The sequence below is a fragment of the Myotis davidii genome, unplaced genomic scaffold, assembly GCF_000327345.1.
Source record: "Myotis davidii unplaced genomic scaffold, ASM32734v1 scaffold44, whole genome shotgun sequence".
NCBI classification, from domain to species: domain Eukaryota; kingdom Metazoa; phylum Chordata; class Mammalia; order Chiroptera; family Vespertilionidae; genus Myotis; species Myotis davidii.
This window is the reverse complement of record NW_006299705.1, coordinates 8,446,013-8,455,668: the sequence shown is the minus strand read 5'-3', so window position 1 is coordinate 8,455,668 and position 9,656 is coordinate 8,446,013. Positions and strand designations below refer to the sequence as shown.

Sequence of the window (9,656 nt, the reverse complement as noted above, 5' to 3'; positions counted from 1 at the left end):
CTGCAATTGCCAGATTGGTTTCTTGCCCAGGCCTCACGCCTCTGCCAGTGTGTCAGGCCTGGACAGGGGACCCCCATCTCTCCCTGATCACCGGCTTCTGGGGCCTCTGAGGCAGGCCTGTGGCCTGGGATGGCAGCTCTCACTGGCAGCTGCGCTGTCCCGCCCTGCCTGTAGTATGCAAATTAGCCGCCATCTTTGTTGGTGGTTAATTTGCATGTCATGCTGATTGGCCCATGGGAGGCATAGCGAAGGTACGGTCAATTACCATGTTTGTCTATTATTAGATAAGATATAACATACAGTAAGTGAAAAAACACAAATTACAAAACTACATTATATTGTGAATTCGTTGAATGAACACATATGGAAAGAGCAAATGTCTAATATGAATATCAAGATGTCAATAAGACTCTGGGTAGTAGAAGTATCGGTTATTTTATCTGGATTTCTTATATCTCTGCATCACCTGAAATTTCTACAATGAATGTTTATTACATTTATGTTTCTATAATGAATCTATTTTTCATATCCTTTGACCAAATAATCTTAATTCCATTAATTTAGCCTATGTAAGTGAGATAGGTGGCCAAATGAAAGGACTATTATCTCATGAAACTATTGATTTTAAAAGAAAATAAATTAAGGGTACAGGGAGAAGTAAATATTTTACAGTAAATAAATGATTGTGGTAAATCCTTAAAACAGCTTGTTAGGACAAAAATATCTTAAAAGTAGTTTATTGATATAGAGAATTACCAGTGAAATATTATGAAAAAGAAGAATAAACTATTTAACCTACAAATATAGAATAAAAGTGCAATCAACACCTGGTAACCAAAATTGTTCAAAGCCAAGTTCAACAAGTTTGTCTAAAAAAAAAAAATCCATGTTTATGGGGGAGTAAAAAACATTGATTATATTTGCTAGTGAGGTAGAGGTTTTTAAAATACTTCTTCTTAGTATTTCTCAGTATTTTTCATATCATGTATTACTTTTATAATGAGAAATTTTATTACAAAGTATGAAATATTAATAATTATTATGCTGTCTCCCAATCTTAGTTAAAATATGCAATTGAACTACATGTATAAGTGAACTTTGGAAAAGTTAATAGTTATGAACTGACAACAATCATGGGGAGCAGGTCAGTTGACATATGGTGCTGTTCATGTTATAATTGCAGGTAATTGTTAAGTAAAGAATAATCTCAATTTTGAATTGAGGGCAGATGATGCCTGGATATTTGGAATGTCTACAATATGGCAGGTGTCCTACAAAACACACTCCTGGGTGATCACCTGGGCTTGGAAAGCTTGTTTATGGCACTATACACATGTTATAATAGTTTCACATGTAAAAGCCACATTGCAAAACATCAGTCAAACTGTAAATTCCCTCTGTCCTTTGAAAGGTTATTTTATGGTATCTTTTTTCTTTTGTAAAAGTGGTCATAGTTTTAAAATTCCATAGGGAAAAAGCAATTACTATAGTAAAAGTTTTAAAATATTACTGGAATTTAAAACTTTTTTAGAAAGGGAGGAATGCAAATGATGAGTGTTAGAATGAGTGGATTTATCCGGTTTCATATAATATTTTAAGGTTCTGAACCCATAACCTTAGAGTTACTAAAGCATATCGGATAAGGGGTTTGAAAATAGTTCATAATAAGTTGATGACATTAACTGGTAGGCCTGAAAATATGGACTGAAAGCATAACCAACACCTGATAACTAACAATATTGTTCAAATGCCAAACACAATTAATTATGTGCCTTAACATAGCTAGGATTATATACAATTGTTTCATGTAATGTTGAGGTGAAAATCCCTTGTTTAAACTAAAATGTTACCTAAATATTTTACCCATAACTTTATTTTAAATACTACATTATCCTATTAGATTCAAAGTTATTTCTATTTAATGAGTTAATTTTTCAAATCTCCATGAAGTTCTAAAATATATAATCCAAAATAATTGATGCAACAGAAAAGCAAAAACTAGAGCATTTTAGATGCAGCTGGCTGGCATATTTCTGTGATAAATCTCTTTGGCCTTTTTGTTCACTCTCTGCACACTTACTGATCTGTAGCACTTTTCATTTTCATCACCCTTTAGAAACAGCTCCATGAAAATCATGACTTTCCTAGTCTTCCCTATCTTCTTCCAGGGAGCCATCTGTCAGGGTGTTATGCAGATATTTGAAATGTAGCTTATCTTGACCTTTTTCAAACAAATGCTCTTAGTTATTCTACACTGTTTTGCTAAGTTAGACTCTCCAAATATGCTTTGCTAGGAAATTACAGGACGTTTTACAATAAAAAATGTTATATTCCTACATAATCCTCTTGCAATACTCATATATCATCTGAGCTTCTCTATATATCTATTCTCTCATTTTCCACACTTACAATTAAAAGAAAAAAATCGCTATAATGTATAATATAATTTTCTCTTCTAATATTACTTTGGAGCCATTCCCTATTGTAATATAATCAATATTCAAGTGGGGGTGCACAACATTTCATACAATTAATTATATTATGTTTAGCTAAGCATTTTATACATGAATGGGAATTTCAGTTGATTCAAATTTTCTCTACTTTAAGTAAAAATAAAACAACTGTCTTTGTATATATCCTGAGAAGGTGACCAAAATATACTACAATCCAGAAGTTGCTCTTAGGACATCTGGCCACCAGTTTTTCTACTTCTATATTTATGCTTCTAATAAGTTGTTCAAAAACTCATACTAGATTCTTTCCTCAGATTTATTTGCTGTTTGTTATCAAAGCCTTATATTGCTCTGACTATATTCTATATATTATTTTACACACTTAATACATATTAACTCCTCAAATCCACATAAATCCTGTGGACCATTATCTTCATTTTTCAGATGAAGAAATTGAGATGCAGAGAGGTAAGGCAGCCTGCCCAGGGGCAGGTAGCTAGTAAGGGCAGAGCAGCTTAGGAAGCAGACCACCGCTCCACTATTATGTGCTGCCTCTCACAATCACTTTCCTAAAGAACAGAGACAGTTTCAACCAGTTGCCTTCCCACTAAAAATTGGTTGTTACCACCATGACATTGTGTTTCCTTGACCAGTAATATAATCCTGGGTGGAGAAACGAGAAAAAAGCCATTAGCATTGTCTGCTATGCGACATTGTGGCACCTTTAGCCATAGGTTGATTCTTGTCCATGGAACATGCTTAGGAAGTAGTTCTCTCTCAGTCCAGCAAAACCTTCATTGAGGAACCATTACTTACAAGGCATATTTAATACAGATCCGGATAGGAAGTGCAGTGCACCAAAGCCACAAGTCTACCCATGTGCCAGCTCAGAGCCCTAAATAACCTGCTCTACTTGAGCCAAACCTTGAGAGGTGAGGGTTTGAAACAGCAGAAGGCACTTTGTCCAACACGTTTGCAGTACAACTTTAACTCAGATCTGCAAGAGCGCAGAGTGGTCCTGGGCTCGGGGTAAGCATCGGTCCAGAGGAACGGGCTTTTCTGGGATCCTCCTGCATGCTGAGCATGAGGGTGATATGTGCATGAGCCTGTCTCAGAGTGAGATTTGAATATGCCCTGTTGTAGCAACCTCATGACATGTGTGGGGTGCTGATTATTTTTATAGTGAAAAGGGGTTTGCTTAAGCCTGATACTCTAAGTTAAATGTAACAAATTTTAGGACAAGATCCAGCTTGGAACAGATTGGTGACTATTTAAGTCAAGAAGTTGACTTAACTGCAAAAGAAAAAAGAAAAAGAAAAACATTTCTAAATTAAAAAATAAAACTGGAGAAGGGGAGCAGTTACAGCAGGAGAAAACCCTATCTGTTAGAAAGAGCCAAGACATACAACTGAAAGAGAAAACATCTCCTCCCAGCAGGAAGCCCCGCTGACTCTAAGAAACGCTACAGAAAAAGAGATGCTATAAGTCTCCTCATTGCGTCATGTCAGCTAACGACTATATAGGAAGTTTAGGGAGTGAGGAATCTCACCCTGGAGGTGTTCATATTCTTGGAGGCAGTTTGAGTTCCTGTGTGTTTATAGCCTTGATGGCAAACATTGACTCAGAGCGCTGTAAGGGAGACAGAGAGAGAGAGACAGAGAGAGTGTGTATGAGTGTATGCGTGTTTCCATTTATTGAGTGTTAGCAGCATCAAGTACACTTTGAAGACCAGCAGCTATGTCTACATGTCTCAGCACAATTAGATTTGGAAATTAGGACAAAAGCAATCCATATTTTTAAGCTCCAACAGCTGAAGAACAGAGTGGAAATTCGTGTTAGAAAACAGGGCTGCTATCCCAGTATTGTAAAGCCAGGATTGTTTTTTTCTAGGGCTTAGAGTTGCTGTAAATTTGATGAGTGTGATGAGAAAGCTTTGAGATGCCTCAGAAATTCCTGAAATAGTCACAGAGAATGGGAAAAGATCATGGACAGAGAATCTCTATGTATGGCGGGACTTTGAATGAGAAAGACATGGATTTGACTCTGGGATCCTTCATTTACTCACTGTTTATCTTTGACTCAAGTTATGTTAGACATCTCTTCCCTCATCCCTAAAGTGAAGAGAATACCCCATCGTACAGGGTTGCTGCGGGAGCTCAATGAACACATACAAGAAAGCACGTAGTATAGTGTGAGACAAAGCAGTTTCCTCCCCAGTTTACCACAGTTTTGCCACCCTGCATTGCTATCGGATGCACAAGGTTTTTAATACATGCTTGGAAAATAGCAAAAACAGAAGCACAGTATTTTGTAGTTTTTGTTAAACTTTCTAACGTATTTTAATAAATCATTAAAGCTCAATGTGAGCCTTGTGTTTTAAACTAAAGAATGTTTTAAAAAGCAAATAAAAGTTTATATGAATTTTTAGGAAAATGTTTCTAGGCTGTGAAACATTGGGAACTTTGTCCATATTTTTATTTGATAAGCATCTATGTCATTAAATATGCTCTATTCAATGCATTCTCCTAGCCCTCTCTTCTCATTCATGACCTGTATCTGACCCATGACTGTCTATTTGTGGCTATGAACATCAGGATGGAGAATCTGAAATAGAAACAAAAGGACATAGTGGTTGAAAGCAACCGAGGTCACACACGGGATTATGACAGTTAAAGATGATAAGATCAAGGATGTAACAGGGCACTTCGTCATAGGATGTAGGAGGAAGTAGGTGGCTATTGTAAGAGGAGAAAGGAAGTCATAGATCAAGAAATATTAAGGAACAAACAGTAAAGGTCTTATAAGAATTGTCCACATGGAAACAAATTGTTCCTTTTTTATTTAATGAGCATCACATGATGTAAGAAAAGATGCATGAATTAGGAAATGAAGAGGGAGAATGCTAAATTATTCAATGTTATGTATCCTTTGATAAAAATCATCCCTATTTTTTGTATTTCAGTTTGATGAATTTAATGCTTACTGAACCACCATAGGTATTTAATTATATGTATTTGTCCTTTAAGTATATATTTTACAGGAACAAACACATCATAAACACAGATTCCAAAAGTCATGGATGTATATTTTAATCACCTTTCATCTTTGAACAATACTTGACTTTCTCCTCAATATTTTCAGGATTGTAGTTTTCTGAAAGAGGATTTTCATTAGACAATGATTACTATTAATTTGTTACATATTAATTTGTTATATATTAATGAACTGATGAGCTGATTAAAATTCATGGAAACAGGATTGACTTTTTATTTAATGTTTAATTTTGAAACATCTAAGACAATTTTTGTTTCTGATATATACATAACAACTTTATTATTATGAATTTACTAGTAAAGTCAGGAAATTGAATTATAATACAATTTCTGGGAGATAATGACCACTCTCAAGAAGGTCAAGCTTGCCAGTTCGGAACTGTCTGAGTTACACAAAACTGCACAGCTGGATGAATCAGTTTAATATAAAATTGATTGTTATACTGAAATGACCATCTTTTTATTTTAAAATGGTCAAAGTGGTTGTTCAGGTTTTAAACTATTTACCCCAGTGGCAAAATCCAAATTATAAGCCATTAATAAACGTAGTCATTAGTTTCAAATTACATATAATCAATGGAATTTTGCCTTTAGCATATATGTTTCTTAATCTCCCGAGTTCAAGAGACTTGCAAATGTAAAATGGACTCTATTGTGGCATTTAAGTTATGTCTTTTCCTTTTTTTAGGTAGATCTTCTTGTCCCTACCAAAGTGACTGGCATCATTACACAAGGAGCTAAAGATTTTGGTCATGTACAGTTCGTAGGCTCCTACAAACTAGCTTACAGCAATGATGGAGAGCACTGGACTGTATACCAGGATGAAAAACAAAGAAAAGATAAGGTAAGTCATCCATGTGGTTTATAATATGCTGAGGTGGAGGATCAAATTGTATCCAAGTTTGATTGAATGAACTGCTTATGTATATGCAATGAAAATAAAGGCCACGTGCATTGAAAAATGTATGTTAGATAAAAAGCTTTAAAGAGTAGCACTGTAAAGGAGTTTATAGTCAAATATGGTAATGGTGCAACCTGTAGAAAAACAAATTACTTTACTAATAACAATTTCTATATTATCAGTTACCTAATATCCAACTAAGTAAGATTCAGCTTATATTTTATAAGCATAATAGAAACTTAACTAATTTATTGTAAACCACATGTAAATATTGTTCCAACACATGATGCTATTATTTTCATTATTAAACTACATTACTGGTATTAGAAAAATGTTCTTTGAAGAAAAATATTTCAAACATTAACTAAAATATTTTTAAATGTGTTTTATTGATTATCTTGACAATTAGGAATTTTAGAAATACACAAATTTCAACTTTTGTACTAGTTCATCAAAATTAAAATATTGGACATTCCTCTTCTCAACTTCCTAAATTGAGTTTTGATTCAAATATTTGTTTAATTTTTGACCTGTATAATTTATTTTAATATTACAATAACAGATACATATTAATGCACCATACAATTCTATCCCATATAATTTCTAATTGTTTTTCTAAAAGTTGTTACCATTTTGAACAACTTTTTCAAGTATCTACTGGTCTGGATTTTTATGGACCCTGGAGAATGGACATGCTCTGGGGTAATAGCAATAATTAGTTGAGTCAAATATTAAAATATGGCCTCAGCTGGACTAATGAAATTGAAATTAATTCATTGCTTGGAGTCTTTTTGCAAATAACTCTAGCTTTCTGAGAACATCAACAGAAACAAAATATCTTTGTTTAAGGATCTGGGTGAACATATAAAACAATTTTATACACATTAAGTATTTCTGAGTTAATAATAATTTTTTTTCATTTTATATAATAGCTCTTCCTGCTAGTGTGTTATTAGCCAATAGAGAGTTGAGAATATCCTTTTTCTTCAAGTATTCTGGCAGAACATTTATAAATTTTTCTAGAAATTCTAATCCTGCAATGGCTATTTAAGCGAGTCAACAGAGTCTGAATTCAGTTCACACAAACTGTTTTAGAGGACCATGTTTTAGGTTAGGTAGGAAAGCCACATCTATTTACCTTTTAACATCTTAGAGCAAACTTAGCTTCTTGATACATTCATTGACTATCTCAGAACACACACATTTTGCCATCTAAGAAACTGTTGTACCTTGCAATGTCACAATTTAATTGGCAGCACTTATTATTTTCTAGATTATAAAATAATGCCATGTTTTATAATTAGTGGTACCTTAGATTGAATTAATATTGGGTATTTTGTAAAACTCTGTTCAAATTTATTTTTGAGCTGTAGACAAATATCTGCCACCATTTATTGCAAGTAATGATTTCATTTCCTGTCTTTCACATTTTTCAGTAGGCAGTCTGATGCATAGAAAATATTTATGTTCCATAAGGTGAAGATTTATAAACTTCATAAATTATACAACTCTTGAAATTAATTTTAAAGTAGATAAGTATTTTCATCCATAACCCATGTCTAAAAAGTACATTTATAATAAGTAGAAAGCACATTTATAATAGTGAAATCATTATATAGGATGATTTGAGAAGAGGTATAAAGAAAAATATGGTGAAACCACTGTGGTGTGAAATACTTCCTTGTCTGCATTTACATTAAGCATGTGATTTAATGATTATATGTGAGTAATTTAAAATTTTTTCCTTAATAGACTAGAAAATTTCATATTAACACATTTTACTTCATTATCTTAGTCTGAAATATATATAAAACTTTTGTGCTATGTTGGCCAAATTACTTGATAGTGTTGTTCAGGTGTTCCAGATCTTTACTGATTTTTTATCTACTTATGCTCTCAATTACAGAGAGAACAATATGAAAATCTCCAACTATAATTAAGAATGTCTCCTTGCAGTTGTAGCAGTGTTTGCTTGATGTATTTTGAAGCTCTGTTAAAAGATGCATGAGTAGTTAGAATTGTAATGTTCTCTTGCTCAAATAACTCCTTTATCATTAGAAAATGGCCTTCTTTATCTGGATAATATGTTTTACTCTGAAATCTACTTTATGGGTATTGATAGAGGTACTTCAGCTTTCTTTTGATAAGTAATATGTTGATATATGTTTTTCCCATCCTTTACTTTCAGCCTAATTGTACATTGTATTGGAAATGCATTTCTACTGTGCAGCATATACCTGGATCTCGTTTTTAAATCCAACTATCTCTGCTTTTTACTGGGGTATTTATATTTGAAATGAGTATTGATGTAATTGGGTTCACATCCGTCATCTTACTATTTATTTTCTACTTGTCACATGTTTTCTTCATTTTGTTCTATTTTCCTACCTTCTTTGGATTAATCGAATGTTTAATGTTTTCTTTGTTGACTTATTTTCTATAACTTTTTTTTGTTTTAGTGATAGTATCCATTTTAAACTTATCAATCCTACCTTCAAATTAATATAAAGCCTCAGAAACTTACCTCCATAACCATAAGTAAAATAGATTATAACTTTAAATTCATGTACTTTGGAGCTGCATTTATTATAAGACATGATTTTGATTTTGACATTTCCAAAATAAGTCTTATTTTAAAAAATAAATAGGCTCCCATTAGGCAAGTTAGAAAATTATGAGTGCATATTGACACAGTCAGTGGAAAAGGTGTAAGCCAGAATTCTCATATGAGACAATGTTACAGTGTCATCTATCCAATGTCAAAATTTCTGGAAAATTAAACCACTTCAATATTATAGACAGGACAATTAGTTAAACTCAGCTAATGTAACTTGTAGTTTTGAAATCAAATTTAGCCAATCTTTTTATAATATTATAATCTACACTAATAAAAGAGAAAAATGGTAATTGGCGTACGATGCTACCCTTTTCATTGGCTAATTATGGCTATATGCAAATTAACTGCCAACTAAGATTGGCCCTGGGGCCGCCTTTGCCCTGCCCCCCAGCCATGATCGGAGAATCGGGCGCCTTTGCCGCCCTGGCCAATGATAGCAGGAAGTAGGGGTGGAGCCAGCGATGGGAGCTGGGCACTGTCGAAGCTGGCAGTCCCGGGAGCTAGGGGTCCCTTGCCTGGGCCTAAAGCGGAGCCCACGATTGCAGGGCCGCTGCAGCTGCGGGTCTTCGCTGCCCGGGCCGGACGCCTTAGGCCTGGACAGGGGCAAAGCGGGAGATCGCGGGGAGCTGGGA

General features: G+C 34.1%; 1 protein-coding gene across 1 annotated transcript in view; it reads left to right on the top strand.

Moving 5' to 3' along the window:
- The window catches only part of EDIL3 (EGF like repeats and discoidin domains 3), a 276,047-nt gene that overhangs the window by 246,401 nt on the left and 19,990 nt on the right, over positions 1–9,656 (top strand). The window contains exon 10 of the mRNA XM_006775580.1: positions 6,195–6,350. Coding sequence (XP_006775643.1) covers positions 6,195–6,350 — 156 coding nt within the window. The remainder of the gene's footprint in view (positions 1–6,194; positions 6,351–9,656) is intronic.